The following is a 22168-nucleotide window of genomic DNA, read 5'->3' on the forward strand; positions in this document are numbered from 1 at the left end:
GAGAAGATATGCTCTCTGATAACTGTGGAAAAACTTCTTGAGACAGAAATTATGCTCCCTGATAACCTGTGTAAATTTGCATTTTGTTCTGCAGGCAGACAAATTCCAAATGTATGTTACTTACTGTAAAAATAAGCCGGATTCTACCCAGCTGATACTAGAACATGCAGGAGCATACTTTGATGTAAGTACTTTGTGTCCATCTTTAAAAGTATGCCTTGGCAGTTTGAATAATGTACTTGTAGTTATGCTGAGTGCCTAATTTCTTAAGAAAATGCAAGTTTCCCGGTACTAATGTTGCAATGTAGTGTCAGCTTAAGAAAATCAATCATACATCTCACATGGTTAACTTATATTGCTTAGTTGGTCTCATAAAGCTGTCAAATCAAATGTAAAAAGTTGCTGTCACATGTCAGAGCAGTTCAGAAATGGAAGCAGGTTCAGGCAGCAACAGCTGAGACATGAATCTTCAGCTCTCACAAGCACATTCTGCAAATCTTAGCATTTTGATGTGCTTAGTTTGCATTGTATGTAATAAAGATGGAAATCTATTAAATTTGTTGGAGCACCTTTAAATTGTAATCAAATGTAGTGGTAATTCAGTTTACTGGCATTGTTCAGAGCTGATAAACCACCCATCTTGCTCATTCAGTTCCTATGTTACTTGGTCGACATGTAATAGTCCACTTAAGAAAGGACCAAAAGTAGCAGATGTTTGAAGTTTTAGGGAACTGTGCTACCTGGGGAATTTTGGCCACACTGAAGGACTTAGTGCATTTGCTGGGGTGCTTTGGTTGAACATGTCTTTACAGCTGATTCAATTACAGTGCTCTCTACTTCTTTTTGTTTCCTGCTCCACTGTGCTGAGCCACTAGCTGTGTAGTGACACCACAAATTTTTTCAGAATTGTTTGTAGAAGTAGAGGGAAGGACATAATAAAAAACAAACAAAAAAGTCCCTGAAGCTCTTGGGCTTAATTTCAAAAGCCTTATCACTGAGTAGATGTGGATTCTAAACATTGTACGGTAAAGCCTTTCTGTGAAGCCTCTGTTAAGTTTTTTCAGTGCTTGAAGAAAAGCAGGTAAGTTACAGAAAATCAGGCAGATATGACAAAAAAAAATTCAAATAAAATTTACTAAATACTATTTTAAAAAATAACAAAGGGCTCCGATAAAACTATATTAGAAATACGTTCTTGCCGCCACCTCCTTTGATCCCTCTGTCTTAGCCAGTGTATATCCAGAGCTCTCCATCCCCTAATCCACCTGAAGTGGATTAGAAATGTGAAGACCTAATTCTGTGCACAGGTAACTTCAAGAGCTTCCGTTGTCCACCACTGGACCAAGTCAAAATGTCATGTTTATCCCATCTTGGGAATTTCTGATACTGTAATCATGGTTAGAAAGCACATAGCTATGGTGCATAACTTGCTGTTTGAAATTGTGTGGTTAAAATATATCCGACACTGTTATAAATGACAAGCACTGGCCATGAAGTTCAACCATGATCAGTACTTGAAATCTGTAATTGCCCCATCTAATTACCATCTAATTCTGTTTTCCTCCTTCAGTTTTGTAGAGGTCATTCCTTTTTTTTGTTTGTTTATAAGTGGCTGTTTTCTCTTTAAGTGTTTGGTAACCTCTTTCCTTTAGTTAGAAAATGTTACTTCTTGCTCCCCCTTGTGGGGAAAATGCTTTCTGTGACTATTAACAGTTAAACTAGCAGGTGATGCTAAGAAACCTCCACCTCAGCCTTCCTGTGATAGTCCTGGCTGCTCCCCAGAGCACTGAAATTTGTTTTCTTTTCTCTCTTGCGAGTAACAAAAGAAATACAGGTTTTAATTTTTAAAAAAAGGCATTGCCACATGTTCAATATCCCTAGTCATTGCTATCTGTATTTAAGTTTGTTGAAATGCTTCACAGGTACCCTTGGAGGGAATAATCTTTTGTTTATACAAAGTGAGCAGGCAGATGCACAACATAACCATTTGCTGTGGCTGGAATATCTTGTCATCTTGTCTTTTTTAATTTCTCCTTGCTAAAATAGAATTTGTAGCTAACGTATATTATTGCATAGCCCACAAAGCAGTCTATATCTGAGTGTTGGTGCTCACAGTTGTCAAATATTTGTGGTTTTCATGTAGGAGATACAACAGCGACATGGACTGGCCAACTCTATCTCCTCTTACCTTATCAAACCTGTCCAAAGGATAACAAAATACCAGCTTCTTTTAAAGGTCAGTATTAATTTGAAGGTCTCCATCTGATTCTGCTGTTCTTAAGAAGGCAAAGGTCTTGCTGAAATCAGGAGGGCTTTTTTTACTCTGCACTCTGAGACTACAGCATCCTGGGCAGCCTCAAATATTGCTGCGGTATTTTTTAGGAGACCACTGAAAATGAAAGAAGGCATATATAAGCAACATTTTGTCCAGATTCCTGTAAATCAAAAAGATACCTCTCTACTAATGTTTACTTAGAAAATATAATTTGCATTTGCAGAGTAAAAAAGTAATTCATGGCCATATAGACAGGCACGTCTTTGTAACGGTTTCTGCAACAAATAACAGCTATGTTTATGGTATTAAGTACTGTAAAATATTTATATATATATAAACTATAATATAAAATATAGAAAAATATATGTGTGTATATACACACACACTGAGTACCTGTAGAGCTGTTGCACAAACAGTTCTTACTTGTAATGTTGCCTGGAAATGTCAAGTAAATAGTAGCTGTTAAAATAAACAAAACTTTTGGAAACCTGTAGTTAGAGCGTTCACTCAGTGGACAGATGTCTTGTTGACTGAGCAGCAGTGTTCTTGAACTGTGCTGGGTCTCTGTTAGCTGGCACTGCTTGTTTTGTAATAGCTGCCTACAAAAGCACTGTAACTGATCTGTGTCTCCCCTTTCTACTAACTGCCATGTACGATCGTTTTTTAAATTTCTGAAAAACATTGCAGTTTATTTCAGGTCAAGTTGGATGGAAACAAGTCTGTCATTTTTAACTGAAACATATTGTCTGTTCTCCCCTTGCAAAAAGGTGCAACTTGATTAAGTTATAACTTATAGAAATACTCTAGGCTGTGCTGTTTCAGAAATTTTGTGGTATTGATTCCAACAATTATTTTTTTAAAATGTAAATATGCCTTAGCCGATACATTATTGAAGTGATGGAATAGATCAGTTTCGCCAGTCTTTGCAGAACCAGATGGCTTTGCTGCATAGTAAAATGGATTTATGTGGTGGTAGCTTTTCTTTTTCTTTTTTTTTTTTTCCCCCCCTATAAGAAAAGAATGTAAAGCATGTAAAGATGGAGAGCCCAAAACTTGAATGATAGCTGAAACATTTTACAGTTCTAGAAGTTCTGCTTATTTTTCCAAATGGTATTGAAGCTGCTCATCTTCTGTGCCTCCTGGAGGATATTTAGTTACACGCACTTTTCTGTGGAGTTGTCACGCAAAATTTAAGTGTGATGATGTAGTGTTTTTCTGTGATGGTGGTATTGGTAGTTAAATAAAAATAGTGTAATGATTATAATAGGAGGAATCACCTGGCTTTCTCTTTAAAAAGGAAAAGGGAATTTAACCTGAGGGAATTAATTAAGTGGGCCTTTTGAAATAATAGAAAGAACATCATAACATGCCCTTTAGGTTACATAAGCTACATTTTATCTTGATACTGTTCAAATGCTCAAAGGATATGAGGAAATTTGAATATCAGCTCAGGCGCTGTTATGTTAATATCTATGGGATGTTGAATGGGCAGGGAACTGCATCGCCCTAAATTCCACTACAACGTGTCAGCATATTCCATTCTCTAACTTCTGTCCATTAGTTAATGCTTGTTTGTATTCAAAAGTTTTGTCTGTAGGATACTTCTAACTGTGTGAACACAGAATAGAGTAATTCATTGAATACGTGAAATGAAGCAATGTAAATCCTCTTATCAGCCGTAGTACAGAGCAGGTCTTTGGTGCAGTGGAGCAAAGATTGACATGGGGGGGGGGAGGTGGTCCTTTTGTGTTGTCCTGCTTTCCACCATCTTCATGACTTGGCAGCTGTGTTGTTCTTGGCATTGATGTAGCACTGCATCTGATAGCTGTGTCTGTGCTTATCAGAAAAAATGTTGCCCTTAATGTAACTTTTAAAGATTTCTTATTAAACAGATAATCTTGTTTAAATTAGAGGTGGTTAACTGAAAGCTTGGGCTGCTCCTTGAAGAACAGTTTATGACGCATACAAAGTATGCTCTCATATCATTGGCAGAGTAAGTTCAAAAATATTTTATATGCCAAAAATGATTCTTCGCCTGTTAGAAGTAGTATTTGGTTGTCCATCGTATTAGTGTAGAAGCACACGATAGAGAGTATTTGTGTCTGTTCGTCTTTTGCAGGAGCTGCTCACATGCTGTGAAGAAGGTAAAGGTGAGATTAAGGATGGCCTGGAGGTGATGCTTAGTGTGCCAAAGCGAGCCAATGATGCCATGCACCTCAGCATGCTGGAAGGTAGGATTCAAACTGGCTTTCCAGTTCAGTCATATGCTGTAGATTAACTTTGTTTCATAACTTTTTATATTACTATATGTTGAGAAGATCTGAAGAATGTGAACATTTCTTATCTCTGGGTTTGTATTTTATATGCCTTTTATTTGGAGGTATATAAAAATGCAAAATTATTTAGGAAAACAAATTACGACAGACAACTGGTACAGTTTTGTTAATTTTTTAAAATATTCTTTCATCCTGATCTATAGTTCTGCTACTGCAGATTTGAAAAATATGTAGGCTAACAGTTTTCCACTACTCACCTAAGTGTAACAGGTGAATGGTCAGATACAATAGCTTCGGCTACATTTTCCAACCAGTATCCTTGGCTTCTTTATATGAGGAGCGTAAGAGTGATTTTGCTGATTTATGTATCAAATAATTGCCTCCAAGAAGTTTGTCGTTTTCACATCCATTTGCTGCCTGTTCCATAACAGATTTCTGATTGAAATGAAATGTCTATTCTGGCAGTAAAATGTCAGCATAAGCCAATTTAGCCTGAGCCTTAGCCAGAATATCATAATCGTGTTCATGGCAGGCAGTGGAGGTTGGATGTAATTGCTTCTATATGCTTAGAACTACTTTCTGCCAAAATCTGTTTTGTAATTGGCACGTTATCATGTATGATGGTGCCATCATACATTTACTAATAAAGGTGTTTTTCTTTGGCATTGAAATTTTTTGAGATAAAAGCAGAGCCGCCTTACATTGCAGCTGCTAAATAAAGACTTACAGGTGCTTTTAGTCAATATTCCTTTTCCATCTCTCTGCCTTCTAGTAGTAAAACGGAGCTTGTCATGGAATTTCCAGTATCATGCAAGTTACTATTAAACTCATCTTGGTTTGACATGTGATCCTCAATCACGTGAATGCTCAAAATCACCTTTCTTCCCTGATTTTGAACAACAGCAATGTTGGTCAGTTTGCAGGATCAGTTCCAAATGCCTTGTTCAGGAGACGGTGTTAGTATAAATGCTGACCAGCATTGGTGGTAATCTTTTAACGCTGGGAATGCGACTCTGGAGAATACCCTAATCTTTTACATAAGTTGGTTTTATATCAAATCACACGTGTATCATTGAGTCATCCCATGTTAGACAAATATAGTGAGTGAGCACATTTCCTTTTTATGTCTCCAGAGGATTTTGAATGAACATCCTGATGCAACTTGCCTCTGATGCTCTCCATACTGTTGCCCTGTTTAGAACAGTGAGAACTGTTGTTTTCTCGAGAAGGAGGGTGCTGTCTGTTCAGAGAATACTGGCAAGCAGTTTGTATTTAAAATGCAGTTTAATACCACTCAGAAGAGTATGGTACACTAATTTCTATTGCCCTGCAACTCTGAAGCTGTGTATTAAACTGGGAGAACACTGTACCACTACAATGGAAGTAAAATTGTTGATAATCTTCATCTTTACATTATGTCTCAAGATAAGTAATCCAGCTGCTATTTCTTTGTTGTGGATCAATGTTGGAGTGACTCAATGGCAGGCTGATCACATGGCAACAGCTCCAAGCTGTTGTCTTTTTTCATCTCCTAATGGAACATGTTTGCATGCTCATTGCATACATGGTAGGGAAGGTGTACCACCAGAGAAGGTGGCATTTGGGAGCTTGCCTAAGTCAGAACAACCTGATGTGCTCTCTGTGTCCTTGCAAGTTGCTCACTTTCTACAGTGGAGGAAAGCTTATAAGAGAAATCATTTTCATCACGGAAGAGGTTACCAGAAGCTGACATAGGGAGATCTGTCATTTGTTGGTGAAATACTGCCAGAAGAGTTGATAAACTTAACAGTTGGATCTCTAAATTTAGACATAAACTTGAGCTACAGTTACATTTAGAATATTGCAATGTTGAAATCAAGTCTTGTTTTTAGTATTGCTTCCTTGGAATCCCATCTTTTGCAATCTGTATTTGGAAAAAAAATCAGATAGATTGCTTTATAAACAGAAGCTGTGCTTTTAAATTTCCTCATATTATCAACTTTTCATGGTGAACCTTTCCTCTCCCTGGGTTTTTAGGCTTTGATGAAAATATAGAATCTCAGGGAGAGCTCATCCTTCAAGAATCCTTCCAAGTGTGGGACCCCAAAACTCTAATTCGAAAGGGAAGAGAGAGGCACCTTTTCCTTTTTGAGATGTCCTTGGTTTTCAGTAAAGAAGTAAAGGACTCCAGTGGAAGGAGCAAGTACATTTACAAGAGTAAACTGTTCGTAAGTATGGGAGGACAAGTGATCATATTTAGAAAACTGTCTAGATTAGACTGTGGATAAGCTCAGATGATTTAAATGTGCCTAAAGAACTTGAACACCTATTATAGTGCCTAGAAAGAACAGCCTTCGAATGTGTATACTGAATCTTATAATCTGTCATGCTTTTGAGGAGAAAGAGTAGGCTGAAAGCAACTACTGAAGGCTATGTGTCAATACAAAGGCTGTGTGTCAGGACCAAGGAAAATCAAGATTGGGCTGGACTGATTTTGTGTTAATTGTGCTTGTGATTGCTGGTTCTTTAAGGCTCATTTGTATAAAGTAGAAGGATGGAAGGAGTTGACAAGCTGCCTTCATCTTGCTTGTTTACTATTGCTGTTGTAGTAATGTCCATGTTAAGGATTCATTTTGGTGGATATTCTACACATACTGATCTGGAAAGGCAAGAACTCCTTGTTATGGAAAAGTTCATTCCAGAATGTCTACTGAGACTAGTAGTCTTACAATAACATTTTGTAAATAAAATTATAGCGCTTATGGTCTACTGAAAGGATGTAAAGGTGGAAATGTTTTTCTCCCCATTTAAAAAAAAAAAATCCACTCTTGCTTTCCTCATCTGTAGCATGTATGCTTTACAAAATGTGACCCTGGAATTAATATCCTTCCCTTCCTGTCTCATTGGATGACTTGGGTGAGAGCAGTATTCACACACTGTAAATTCAGGTAGCCAAGTGAGAAGACAGTCTGCCATGGCTTGCTCTTTATCTGTTGGAGGCAAGATTAGCTTTTCTGCTAGATGGTTTAGAACAAGTACTTGAAATTACTTCTCAGAATCATGCTCTAAAAGATTACATTCTTCTATTGATCCTGTTGGGATATATGACTAAGCCTAGATGGTATAAATACTGAGCCTTTTCTCCCTGCTTCAGCTCCTTTTCCTTTGCTCTTTCCCCCTTCCCACCTCTGTGTCCGAACTGGTAAAGCAGGTTGGATCAAAAAAACCCCTTTTTTCCCTATCTTACTTTGCATATTCTGTCACTTCATTTCCAACACTTGCTCTCCTTCCTGATACAAGGTAGCTAGCAGGTAACAGAGCTGCAGCTGTTTTGTTGATCACACCTTTCTTTGGTGCTCTCAAGAACTTGAAATACAAAAAACTTCTGGTGTACTGGAGGGTAATATCAGCTGCCAAGGCATTACATGGGAGGAGAGACAGAGCTGAAAAATGGGTCCTGTAAGCTTGTCTTGTCAGTTCCTCTGGCAAGAATTTACTAATAGCCTTGGGTCGTAGAGAAGTTGCTGGAAATCTTGAAGACTCTCATTGTGCCTCATTTTTAAAATACAAGCATATCTTTTTGTCTTCATATTCTATTGGCAAAATATCCTGTAGAGCAGCTTACTATTATTGCAATTCTTATAGTTCGATCTTTAGAAAAGGCATTCATACAGATGTTTAAAGCATGTTGATTTGAGCTAAAGATCTCTTTTGCACATAGTCCTGTCTCCTGCCTCTGGAAGGTGGTGTTAGAGAAGTGAGGTCCTTCTCTTTACTTTGGGCGTGATGACCATCATGGTTTCTCCAGCACAGGATACTCAATGGCATGACTTGTATTAGTGGAAGAATGTGTTAATGAACTCCTTTGGCAAGAGATAAAGTGTCCAAAAGCAAATGCCTAAGGAGGCTTATGGGAACAAGGCAAGCAGGTGTTACTTTGCCAGAATACTCTCCCAGTCACCAGTAACTGGAAGTTGAGGGGCTTCCTCACCTGAATGTGGTTTCTATGCATTCAATAACCTGCAACAGATTTCTCTACCGTGAGCTTATCCTTGGACTTCATGCAGACTTTTAGCATTTACAGTGTCCTTTGGCAAAGAACTGTATTGCTCAACTACATATTGGGCACAGGCCAACCTCTGCGTGTTGGGTTTTGAACCCGACTCCCTTGCCTACCAGTATTGAAAGGGACAGTGAAAAACGTATGTTGGCTTTACTACTCCTTGCTGTACAGACCTCTACTGTATTGTTCCTCAGTTGTGCCTTGTAAAATTAATAATATTCACAAGGGTACGAAGGCTTCTAAATTTACTAGGCTTTGAAAAATAAACAATGTTAAAAACTGTACTATCTTGCCCATTCAGACTTTATATTGGGCAGTGCAGTAGGGTATGTTTTCTTTGAGTTACGTAATGTAAAGTTGGATTAAGTATTTTACAAGCTTTTTAACACACATAGGAGTTGTTGGTGAGTCAAGTTTAAAACCCATTGCAGACTTTTAAGTATTTCAGTGAAGAAGAGTTCATTTGACCAAAAAGAGACAACAAAGCTGAAAGGCTGGATGTGTTGGGTTGGTTTTTGTTGGGGGGGGGGGGGGGAGGGCAAAAACAAAAAAATCCACCACCAAACAACAAAACGCGATGGCATTTGGCATCCAAGCGAGACAAGAAAAAAATTACCTTTACTCAGGTACTGTGTATCCAACATCTCTTATAATGAGCTGTGTATATGCTAGGGATGATGCGTATGAGGGGAAAAATACAGCTTCTAATAGTGTAAGAATGCTTAACAGCTGTCTTTTGGAGTGAGGGTTCTTGTAGTTTGAGCTGTATTTCTTAGTTTGTAATTTTTTTTTGGAGCAGAGCCTATGAATTGTTTAACTGGAAGCCAATTCACATGATTGAGATGTTGTTCCAGTGGAAAGTGAAAACATTTTGGATGATTATTAGCTATTAAGGTCTGACATTAGAACATTCCGAAAGACTGATTGTTAATGTAGTTGTCCCACAAAATTCTCCAGGGAAACTGCGTTTCTGAATTATTTCATCTGTTTCACAGGGAAGGAAACACACTAGGAAAGGCTCTTCTGGCAGAAGAGAGATCAGAGTTTTAGAAGATATCAAGAGAATTCTTAAGCATATCTTATCTGAAAGAAAACATAAAAATCAATAAGTAATGGCTATTCCCTGATGGAAATCAATGAGGAGATAAGCCAACACTTATTTTTTACCAAGCACCTTTTTTTACAGTTATAAGGCTTTTATTGTCAAGTCAAAAATGTAAAATAAGCAATTTGGTGTTTCAGATTATAAATGCTATTGTTTATTGTTACTTTACAGGAAAAAGTGTTTAGCTTGCCATTCTTCCTTTTTTGAAGAAACCCCACCACTGCCACCAGAATAAACGATTCTCTCTAGCATATGAGTTAGACTTAAGCTTCTAAAAATCTCTGTAAATAGCAGAGCTCAATTATTTAGAATATCAGCATACCTTTGTGGCTTCTGAGAAAAATTGCCATGTTGTCCTAACAAATTTTTCTTGATTCCAGACTTCTGAACTGGGTGTCACAGAACATGTAGAAGGAGATCCCTGCAAGTTTGCTCTATGGGTTGGAAGAACACCAACTTCAGACAACAAAATTGTTCTCAAGGTAATTTTAGCAGATGTGCTTGTACAGTCTGGTCAACTAAGTCTTGTAGTTGTTGTTCATACTTGTTGGGAAGGCAACAAGTGATGACTTTTCCTGCTCTGAGAGGGACAGCTTCTGACAGATAATTTTCCTTTGTGTGTAAAGGATGTGATGTATATCTAACTCACATGGCTTGACAGCAGAGGGGAATCTGTGTGGTCTACTGAAGGATTAAACAAACCTGCTTTCACAAATGGGAGTAGGAAGAAGTTTGATACCATGGATTTCTATAGCTTGAAGACTTCAGCCACTAGCTGACAGAGCAACTGATATGCCACAGACAAATCATGGTATAGAATCATAGAATAGTTTGGGCTGGAAGGGACCTTTAAAGGTCATCTAGTCCAAATACCAATGTTCAAGGTGTTATTACTGGAATTCTTTAAGTCAATCCACCCTGTCTCGCATGAGATGCATACAGGGCTTTAGCCTTCAAGTTATGAAAGAGGAATCTGAATCTAAAATAAAATGTTTTTTAAATGAACAATATTAATAATGTTGAGAAGTGTAAAGTAGTGTTGGCGATTCAAAATGAAGACAACTAGCTTGAATTTCCTTTTCTCTGTTCAAGTTTTCAAAAATGATTCACAAAGTCCTTCTTTATGCCTTCCTCTTTGTGTTTATTAGCTGACTGTACTTGTGGATCTTCTCAGCTATAATAGTCCATTGTGGGGGTTTTGTTTTTTTTGCATATCAAAGGCATCCAGTATAGAGAATAAACAGGACTGGATCAAACACATCCGGGAAGTGATACAAGAAAGGACCATTCATCTGAAAGGAGCATTGAAAGAGCCAATCCACATCCCCAAAACGGCACCACCAACAAAACAGAAAGGAAGAAGGTAAGTAGTATTTAAAATAATCAGAGATTATTTTAAGTATTCTAAGTACACAACAGCACTCTTTCCTCTGTAGTGTTGAATTTCTAATGACTTTTGGTGAATCGGACAAAACCAGGAGTCATTGTGGCCAGCTTTATCTTATAATTAATTTCCAGTTTCCTACAATGCTGAATTTGTTGAGATTTCTGCTCTGAACAGTCCCTGACTTTTGTACATTCAGCCATTATGGCATAGTTGTATATTTTTAGATTTTTACAATTCTGCATGTGTTATTCAGGTCCTTGGTTTCCTTTCATGGAGCTTACCATGTGTGACTCAGTAGTTAGTCTGCTTGCTAGCTTTAGCTAAGTGGCTATGCAAGTTTCTTGCCATAGTTCTGGCTGGTTGGTTGTTGCCTTAGTTCTACATGATGTAGACCTTGAGCAAACAAATCTGTTCTCTTAAAGTGTAGAAGAAAGTATTAAGTGCTGAATATTTGATTTTTGCATCAGTTAGTTTGTCTGGCTGGTGTCTGTTGCCACACTGTCTAGGTGCCCCTTCTTTAGAGTTGCAAGTAGGGAATTAATATGTTACAGAATAAGTGCTAATACTGTAATGAAAACTGAATTATTTGCAGAGACGGCGAGGACCTGGACAGTCAGGGAGATGGTAGCAGCCAACCTGATACTATTTCAATTGCCTCACGAACCTCACAGAACACGCTAGACAGTGATAAGGTAAGTTTCCCAGGTCTTGCTCTGTTCTGAGAGCAAATTATTCATCCCTTAGTGTGAGTTAGCACCCAAGATTAGTTCTTAGTACCTTCAGAGAGGAGGCATGGAAATATTTAATCTCTTAAAAATAGCTGTATGCAATAGAGAAAATATCTTGATACCATGGGGGAGCAGGGGTGATTGTTTAATAGGTCATGAAGGAATTATGTTCCAAACTGAAACCATTTTGGTTCCCCCTCTTCTGCAGATTGTTCAAAGCTTTGACTGAGTTTAAAAACAAAGTTTTATTTTCCATATAATTTGATACTCATGCACAGAATTTTTCTTCATGTTGGTCTCAGCCTTTCTGAAAGCATACCATCTGCTTTTCATATTAGCTTGAGGTTGGTGGTTGCCACGCAGTTACTTTTGTGAAGGAAAAACACTATCCAGTGTTCATGTGTTAGAGAGTAAGAGTGTTCACTTTCTGCATGAGAGCTGATGTAAATCACCATATTAAAGAGGAGTAACGCACAACACTATCATATGATACTAGTGCTAGTGTTTCCTTTCCTCTGTCTCTGCCTATAGATTCTGGCTGGGTTATCCTTATAGAGTTTCTCATGGGTAGAAGAAAGATAGGCATCAAAAGAGTAAAAATTCTTACATGAAATGTGTCTGTTACTTTGGAATTGAAAGAAGATTTCTGGCAAGTGAGAAGTGTTAGGACCTTGGAGGGAGGTAGAGATGGATAATAGAAGTTTGTCAACCCGAAGAATGAGTTAAACATAGAAGCTGCATAGCACATTACTTGAAATTGTGGTTAGGGATTTCTGGCCTGTTACCTCATTGGGTAAAATTGTTCTGATGAGCCACTCAAACTACACAGGTAAGGAATCAGTATATTACAACAGCTAAGTGAATAGGTTCTCAGAGTAATATTTTGACCATTCCCATCGTCATCTAAAAGAGAATTGGTTTTCTGTATTTTTGCATGTCACTTAAACTCTATGGTTTTAATTTTTCCATGTAAAGAAGAGGAATAAAGAAGAAGGGAAGTATAAGGTGCTTAGGGTTGCTCTTGTATTTGTCAAAAATAGCCTATGTTTTGACCTTGTGCATTTGTGCTGAAGGTGGTCTGTAGTTTTGGTGGTGGTTTCTTCTAAGGATATCTGTAGGAAAAACGGTTGGTTAGAGGAAAAAAGTCTTTCCATGACTCTTGTTTTGCTATTTTATTCTTTGCATTCTTACTTAGCTATTTAGTGATTTACAAAAATTGTGTTGTGTATACTAGCAAACAGTTTAGTTCATTTTTTATGTGTCCCTAAGAGTTTGGTAATCTATCACACTCAAAAGCAAGACATGCTCTCTCTGAGTTCCCTGATTGCTGGCTGTGATGTACAGTTTACTGGGGAATAGCATGGATTGTCTCCCGTTGCCCCTCCTGTTATATTTCATGCATCATGTGAGAATGGCTAAGAAAGTTGGCCAGGTGAAATGCCCTCAGGATTGTCTTCCAATCTGACATGAGGAGGAGTCTTGCCAACAACCTCTTAAACAGAAGTTCTAAGTTAAAAGGAGGAGGAATGGAGAACGCTTTTAAATATTTTCCTGACAAATTAAGTTTTAAAGTCAGTTAGTGAGCGTAGTGGTGTTTTTAAAGTTTTGAGTCCTCACGTTAGCGTGTAAAATTTTTGTTAGACTTTTCTTTGACAAGAAAAACAAACTGAAAACTGGGAGACTCACTGGAAGTTACTTGTGCTATGTATTGTACGACCAAGGAAGAAATTTACTTTGTGCACTTTTAAAAAGTGTGTGAATTAGCAGAATAGCTTTTAAGAATGTTTGTATTATATGTTTTGATTTGTTAAATACATTAAGAAGATAAAATTTTTAATCTGTTTAAAAATACAAAATAAAAATTATTAAGGAACAGTAACAGGCAGAAGGCCAGTGAAATCTGTAGGGTATCTTAACACTCTTGCTGAATCTGAAGTAATCTCTCACTTTGTATGTTGAAAATTCATCAGCTGAAGGTTTAAAATTGACTCTGTTTTCTCAGCCTAGAAGCTTGAAGTATGTATGAATGTCATACAGAGATGGAGTGAAACAGTTTTAGGGATTTTAGGTGCTGTTGATGTGGTTAGCCAGATGGAGCAGTGGAACTCCTCGGTCGAATTTGAAGAATGTCCCAAACTGAACTGGGATTCCAAATTGAGAAACATTAAAAATATCAAGTAATTTAAAATAGTGTTAATTAAGTGGTAAAAATGTTTAGCACTGTATCACTTATTATGCTGTTGCTGAACATTTTTCTGTTCATGCATATCCACTACTGTGATTAAGAAAAGACAACAAATAGCAAACATGTCATACTAATCAACAGCCAAGTAAAACCATTCTTTTATTTTCTCCAATTATATGTTCAGACAGTTGATTCCTTTAAAATAAAATTTTTGGTCAGAAGTGCTAAGATACAGGGAGAATATCAAGAATGAAATCCTTTATCTATAACTCAATACTCTTTCTGACCTCCTCAGAGATATACTTTGAAAGAGCTAAAAATCCTTAGCATTGGTAGTAAGTGGTTGAGTATTGTCCAGATGAGCTTCTTTCCTTGCATCCTGTTTTCTGACATAATTAGAGATGCCTTAACAAGAGAGAATAACTTCATGATTAGCTTTTTTCTTCTCCACCCTGGCTTTTTGGGCTAGAAATGTAACTTTTGACTGTTGGATCCACTGTTGCATGTTGCTTTTCAGTAATGACTGGTATGATGTAATAGACTGTATGTTTATAAAGCTGACATCCTTCCCAGCTTCATGTCATCTGAAAACTATATTGGAAAGCGGAATTAGAATTCAGAATCGTCTTGGCAAATGGGAGAAATTAATTGGCAAAATACCATGCAATTTAATAGGAACACATTTGAGCTAATGTGAATAGGTGGAAATAGTTAACTACTAATGAAAACAGTGAGAGTATTGAACAGTTTTTGAGAAGATGATCTAGAAGCTATAGAGGCTCACAAGCTGTTTATTATTTTAACAACATGATGCAATTATGAAGGGGAGGGGGAGCAGCCCTATATTGGCTTGTAGAAATAGGATGCTGAGCTGCAGGACACACAGTCCTCTATTCTTTACTCAGTACTCATAAGGCCTCTATTAGATACCACATCCAGCTTTGAGTACAGAATTTTAGCAAATTAGTGGGCCATTGGAAGAGTTCCAGGGGAAAGAAGAAAAAAAAAGACTGATTAGATGTCTACCAAACATAATTTCCAAGGCAAGATAGAGTTGGGACTAATGAGTCTAAAGAAAAAAGGCAGGAGGAAGAGCATCAGGTCTTCAAGTGTGTAAAAAAGCTACTACAGTGTTACAGACCAGTCTTTTACCCATATTATCAGTGGATGGGATGAGATCAAAGGACTTACCTTTAATAAAAGATTGCAATAATATTTTTTTTTAATGGGTATGAAAACGTGAAGCCCTAGAGCAGAGTAGTTGTGAAGGCTGGGGAATCTCCATAACTGGAGATCTTTGAGAACAGTTTGGATAAATGTTAATCATGATTCACATAGATGTAGTTGATCATGCTCTAGAGGGAAAGAAGTGGACTAGGTAACTTAAGATCCCTTTCCAGCCTATTTTCAATATCATGGGGTGTATCTTCATATTGCAAGACATGCTAAATGCATCCATAGCACTGACCCATCCTGAAGTACTGAAAGCTGTAACGGAGTCCAGAGTGAAATACAACATTTTTTGAGAGGAAGACTTCTACTCCATCAAAGCATCTCAGTTTTCTGAATGAGTGCTCTTATTGTACCCTTCTCAGTAAATATTTTGCCCTTCACCTTTCGCAGCATTCCTTCTATCCACCTTCTGTAGCTGTGTAGCCAGCATTTTAGGTGGTTAACAAATAAAAGAGATGACACTTGGCCCATTCGTTCCACCTATCAACAGTTCCTAGCCTCAGAGCTTGATCTGATTTTTAACGTTGTCTTTTGAACTTGATCCAGTGCATAGGAAATGAAATGGGGAGGCTGAAGGAAACAATGTAGGTCAGATAGGTCTTTTCATGCTTGTATTAAGTGAGCTGGCAGAAACGTGAAATAATCCAAACTACTATTTTGGTAGCTGAGATGATGAGAGGCTTTTAGAAGAAGAGCTGTCATAGGATGTTATCCTAAGTAGTAGGAATCATGCTAGCTGCTCTGGGTGGTCAGCGGAGGAATATTTTATTTTTAACAAATTGTCTTTTGTGCCCAGCTGGTAACACTTTGTACTGCTGTCTGTGTGAAGTTGTATTTCATTCTCATGCTTCTTTAAGCTTGTGTGTAGTACTTTGGAAAACAGAAAAAGGACTGAAGCAGCAGGAGACAACCAAGTATTTAGTTCTGCCAGCTGAGACCACAGAAGAGAAAAGGCTCCCACCAGTAGAAAAAATGCTAGTAAAAAACTAGACGTGGCTCTGAGTATACACCTCTTTTCAGAGTCAGAAACCAAGTCTGGGCAGCTACCTGGTCAAAGCAAAACACTCTTTATTTGAGACAGAACTTTTGTGTGTCTCCCATTTCTTTCCTCCCACACTGCACTTGTTTCCATTTTAAAAGGGGATTAAAGATTTTCATGCTTGAAATAATTGAGAAATCTTTCCTGCTCTCTTTCCATTCCCTTCTCCTCAATGTAAAATTACCATGAGACAGTAAATTTAATTTGCAGTCCTAAGAGGAGGTTTTATAGCCTGATGTAAAAGGCCATTGTATGTGGCAAAACTCTTGTCAGTGGTGATCTTGCCAGGTACTGGTGGTAGATGAACTCTTGGTGTGGTGTGTCTGACTTCAGCAAACCTACGCTAAGAGTGTATTCAGCCAGTGAGTGTGTTACCGTTTTTGGGTTTTTTTCTCTCTACAAGTGACAGTGATTAAAGGGCCCCAGAGAGATGAACATAGATGGTTAACATTAATTTCAGCAACAGCAAGACAGTATGTCCCATGATAAGCTGTTTAATTAAACCTTGTGCCTTTTTTAATCTGCGGTTCTATTTCTGTCTGGCTTTTGTTTCTCATCTCGTCTCTGTCTCTCCAGTTTCCATGTTTCAGACATAGCCTCATTTATTTTTATCATGCATGATTAATTCAGTTTACATAAAGGGTTTCTTGAGAAGGATGGATAAAGTATATAAAGCCCTTGTTCAGCCTAAATTTGGATTTAGATGGCTTGTAACTCTTTTCTCTTCAGTGCAAGTCAGTCTCCCGGTTCTGCTGTGCCTCTTGCTCTTCCCTCCAGCTAGCCTAGAGAGCTTTGCCAAAGCTGTCCAACAACAGCTGTTGAGCAATGTGCTTAATCACAGACACTCCTTGCTGTCCAACTGCATTTAATCGGTGCCAAAGATGAAACTGCTTTCAGAAAGTGTGTTATGGAGAGAAAATGAGCAATTAAACAAAGAGGAAAGCAACATTTCCTAACCATAACTGTTGTGGGGAGAAAGAAGGGTTATCCCAAAGGAGGGGAAAATTGGTAAATGCCTTTTTTTTTGGTCAGTTTTCCGTGATGACGTAGATGTGTGCTGGGTAGAGAACATCATTGTTTTCAATGTGTTAGGCAGCAGTGGAGAAGTCCTGCACTAAGTTGCATCTAACAGCATTAGTACATGTTTGAGGATGGTGTAGAACTAACAATGGCGTGCGGGAAGTATCTTACACACTGTACTGGAGTGTGATTGAATACTGAATTTCAGTGGAATACTGATCAGCTGGGATATGATTCCCACACAGTCTGAAAGAGTGGGATTTTTTTGTACTTTAATAGTTTCTGACGTAGGCACTGACAGACTTTGCTTTTTCCGTTAGCTTAATCCTGTATAAAATACTTGGTGAACATAAAATCTGAGAATTGTGGTTTTTTTAATTAGGGGAAGGAGAAGAAATAACATCTATATTAAATCAAAAAACATGTGGCTGTTGCACCAGTCACAAAGTATATTTTAATCTCTATTTGTAGGAAGTGAAGGGTCAGGAAAGCAAGCAGAGCACCAAAGCTATGCTCCTGTAGTTATTTAGGAGAAAATACAAAGACTAGATGCAGTTTCTGGAAAGTGCCGACTTGTTACTGTCTTGGTGCTTGCACTGATTGGGGATGGATATGGACTCTCCTGAGAAAAATTTGGTCTGCATTGGACACCTTGTGAAGTCATACTTCATCAGCTTCTTTGTTAGTCCCCATCAGGCATACAGATGGTTTCAATTGTTTATGAGTTTTTCTGAAGAAGGCTGTAACATAAATCAATACCAGAAAACAGGGGAAAGCTCTTTACTTTATTCCCTTTGGCATAGTTTTGCATGGACTGAAAACTAATATAATATGGAGAAAGAGTGTAAGGGAACAGGAAACTTTTTAATGAGGGAGGAGGTAGCATGTTTTGAAGATATACCCACCCCCCACCAGTCATTTGGGTATTGGGGCTGTCTGGAGAGATGTAGTAGAAGCAATGTGATGAATTTTTAGCCTGGATCTAAATGGGTGCAACCTGATTTATCTTCCTTAAACACTAGATGCATGAGCTTTTCTGCCCTTCTTGGCCCCTGCTTCCCCCCAAGAAAACTTTTTTTCTTTGTGTGCACACAGAAGCAAGGGTAGCTGGTGAGATTAGCAGGCAGAGACCATGGGAAAGCTCTGGAGTTACTGCAGACCATCTGCTAGGAGTTATGTCCTGTTGTTTGTTGCAGGCTTGAGGAAGAGAAGATTGAAAATAGTCTTGAGTCTTACTGGGGTTTTGCTGGTTTTGTCATTTGCTCAAATTCTTGCTTGATAACAAACAGTTTTATCCTGGAAAAGTTTCTATCTGGTGCTTCAGTTCCAGGCTTGTAATGAAAACTAATAAATAAGTAACAATGCAGTCTCTTATCTCCTTTTCCTAAAGCTCATGGGATGTAGCTGGCAGCTATGGAAGAGCCTAAATGTAATAGTCAAAAATAACGTGGCAGGAACTATGCAGTACGTTGGTGTAGCACATGCTTCTGTATTTGCTGCAGTTGGAACTCTCACGGGGTATTTGTCCTCCTTTGCCAGTGCAGAGCATTGCAGGATTACCTCGCTGAGTTGAAGTTTACTGGCTTGGTCCAAAATTACTGAATTCACAGAAGTTGCCTGCCAGCTGAGATCTGATATGAATGTTGCACTGAACCAGCCCGAGCTATAGAAATAATCACACATGAAAAGCTGAAGTAGCCTGGAACGCCATTGCCGTATGGAAGGAGAAGGAATTCCCAGGCTGTTTGCTTAAGTTGGATGGGTGCTCTGGCGCTGAGCAATCTTGGGAACTTTGCAAAGTTCTGATAATAATTTTCATTTCACATCAAAGCAGATGAAACAATCAAAGAGAGGAAACTTAAGCTTAGGCAAAGTAATTCTAATGAAGTGTTTCAAAGAGGGGGAGGAAAACCCTGAGCTTGCATGCTTTTAATTCAAGTTTATATGTTTTTATTTGGGGAATCAGCAAAATGTGAAAGTTGTAAGCCCGTGTGGATTTTGTATCAAATAGTTAAGTATTTGGGAAACTTATGTGAAGAACTTTATGCTGATTTTTATAATTATGTATGGTATATCCTGGATGGTTTTGTGACCTGTGTATGTAGAGAGTAAACTGTGAGTGGGGTGGGAATAAGGCACTAAGCTCATGCGAAAAAGGTCCCTCTTTCTGCCTTGAATTTGCAAGATAACGAAGCTCATGAGTGACTGTATTTAGTAATAGCTGGCTTTTTGTTGCCAATTATCACCCATAAAACATATTCTGAAGCAACTGCTACTTCAGCTTTCCGGGTAAGGAGCAGTCTAGCAAGAAAAACCGCTTAAATCCTCCGCCCATCACTGTCACAACCAGCGTGCTTTGAACATAGGCAGAGACAAGCAGAGTTAAAAATCTGTTCTAAAACGCCAGAACTGCCTGATTTTGAAACCATCTCTTCTTGATGTGGAAAGTCCCAGAAGCTTGCTATCTCATCCAAAATACGAATCCTGCCAGGAATCCTAAATAGGTAACGGTGCGTGACGGATGGCTTGATAACGAGCATTCATCTGGCTTCTCCCTGTTTTTCCCCTGACAGTTGTCTGGTGGGTGCGAGCTGACGGTGGTAATCCACGACTTCACTGCCTGCAACAGTAATGAGCTGACAATCCGCCGTGGGCAGACAGTGGAGGTCCTGGAGAGGCCCCATGACAAGCCCGACTGGTGCCTGGTTCGAACCACAGATCGGTCCCCAGCTGCAGAAGGCCTGGTCCCCTGTGGGTCCCTCTGCATTGCTCACTCTCGCAGTAGTATGGAGATGGAGGGGATTTTTAACCACAAAGGTAAGAAATGATGGAAACAAAGTCTCATTGTCAGCAGCGCAAGTTTGGGGTAATGGGGAGTACTGTGCAAACAGGCACTTTGGTATTCTAGTGCTGTTTTGGGTTCTAGTTTTTAATTAGATAAAACACAATGCTTTTAGCAACCTGCAGCCACTGTCTATTCCAAAATAAGCAGTCAGCAATTCTCAGTGTTAAGTGAAAATGCAGCCAAAGATAGGGAAGAGCTTTAAGCAAAGTATGTCTTGGTCAACAGAGTTATATATCATGTTAGATCAAGCTGCGACGATAGGAAAATCGTGCCTGTTGTGTGCTGAAAGGGGGGAGGGAAGAAAATGTCCAGCATGTACTATCAATGGCTTCTGAGAAACACTGCAGTAAGAAGTCCTGACATCAGGCTCAGTGATGGAAATACACACATTCATATGCCCTGGCACAGGAACTGGCTATTTGGACTTCTGTATTTTACTTAACTGAGTTTTCCAGAGTAGCAGTGGCACATTCATCCCTTTTTCCCAAAGCAGCTCTGAAATCTTACTTTGTTTTTTCAGATGCATGAAAGAACGTGCCCCTGAAAGGTGCAACAAAAAATTGATAATTTTTTGAAAGTTTTTAAGGCTTTGGTGTGCTGTAGTCCTTTGGCTCTGTAAACTCCCCAGGCTCACAGAGTAGTTTGTTATTAGAGAAAATGCTTGTTTGCTTCATTTGAAACTACTGGACTTTGCAACCTGTGAACAGAAAGCAATGTGAACTAAAAAAAAAAAACAACCCACCAGAAAAACAGTTTATTAGAAGGTGTTTCATCACATGCTGGGGGAAAAGATGCATTTCAAAAAGTTTGTTATTGCAAGTAACAAGATTAGCAGGAAAGTGGTGTTGGGAAAAACTTGTTTTCCCAAACACAAAATTCTGGTTTTGGAGAGTTTCTCATAAAAATAACCACAAATTTTTCTTTTACTCAGTCCATCCCAGCTATCACATTACAATTTTTCCCAGTTTTTTTCAGACGCTGTGCTTGGCTGTGTCTTAGCTACCAACACAAATGGCTTGGCTAAAGGAGGGGAGAGTTTGTGTTTCTTACATTAGGAGCATGCACAGCAGGAACTTCCTGAATGCAGGGTGATTGGGAGGGGAAGTCTGAAGGATTGAGCTGTATAGTTGGAATACTTTTTCATCCTCTTGTGCCCTATAACAATTTGGATAGAGAAAGTTTGCAGTCGTTCTGATGATAAAAGCGGAAAATGTAGTTAGGTGTCCCTGAAACATTTAATCCTTTGACTAGGGGGTGAAATCATGTCAACAGGATTTTTTTTTTTTTAACAACACAGAATTGATAAATCCAATTTTCTTTGGAGCTAGGGGACTTCACCTTTGAATGCAGAGAATTTTATTAGGAGAAGATGATTGTACTGGGCAATATACATTACATGAAGAACATCGAGCCTGTCAGACTCCTGAGGGAGAGACAGAGCTGGTTTTGTCTTTGAGAGGTTACTTTGATTAATAAAACCAGTGGATGTAACCTTTTTTTCCCTGTAGTGTTTATCTGGGGAAAAGGGGGCAGAGCATTGTAAAGTTACTTTAGTTTCTCTTTGACAAGTTGTTTTGAAATAAAGAGCATTAATTAATTATATTAGTCATGGAGACTGAAGACGAAAAGACCATTGCTAGAATGAGCACGATTTGCAGGGTTGAATGCAGCCTCAGAAGTCACTTCTGTCTGTGCCTCTGTCACAGCCTTCCTGTGGGATGTTACGGCATGCCATCTAAACCCCAGCTGATAAGAAGCAGCTGCTAATTGTTTATTCCCACATTACTGGGTGTCAGGCTTTAGGAGCTGGATGTTTGATTTGTAAAGTTTCCCATGCAGGTGACTGACTGAAGTCAGTGTGAACTGAGTTGAACATGCAAACTATTATATAATGTTCAGTAATCTGGGGAGGAAAAAAAAGGCAAAAAACCAGACAACTTTAGACTGGGTACTTGAAACCACTGGATACGTTTCACTTCAGGCTCTACTTTAACTTTCTATTGCTTGAAAGAGGTTGATAGTGTTCATTTCAC

The 22168-nt window shown here is 38.6% G+C and overlaps 1 protein-coding gene across 7 annotated transcripts in view; it reads left to right on the forward strand.

The window, feature by feature from the left end:
* TRIO (trio Rho guanine nucleotide exchange factor) overlaps positions 1 to 22168 on the forward strand; it is a 258860-nt gene that overhangs the window by 167882 nt on the left and 68810 nt on the right. For all 7 annotated transcript variants that reach the window (XM_072853106.1, XM_072853105.1, XM_072853104.1 and 4 more), the window contains 8 exons: positions 95 to 184; positions 2144 to 2236; positions 4395 to 4506; positions 6568 to 6758; positions 10079 to 10180; positions 10919 to 11061; positions 11678 to 11777; positions 19864 to 20107. In XM_072853106.1, coding sequence (XP_072709207.1) covers positions 95 to 184; positions 2144 to 2236; positions 4395 to 4506; positions 6568 to 6758; positions 10079 to 10180; positions 10919 to 11061; positions 11678 to 11777; positions 19864 to 20107 — 1075 coding nt within the window. The remainder of the gene's footprint in view (positions 1 to 94; positions 185 to 2143; positions 2237 to 4394; positions 4507 to 6567; positions 6759 to 10078; positions 10181 to 10918; positions 11062 to 11677; positions 11778 to 19863; positions 20108 to 22168) is intronic.

This window comes from Ciconia boyciana, chromosome 2, assembly GCF_034638445.1.
Source record: "Ciconia boyciana chromosome 2, ASM3463844v1, whole genome shotgun sequence".
Lineage (NCBI taxonomy): Eukaryota > Metazoa > Chordata > Aves > Ciconiiformes > Ciconiidae > Ciconia > Ciconia boyciana.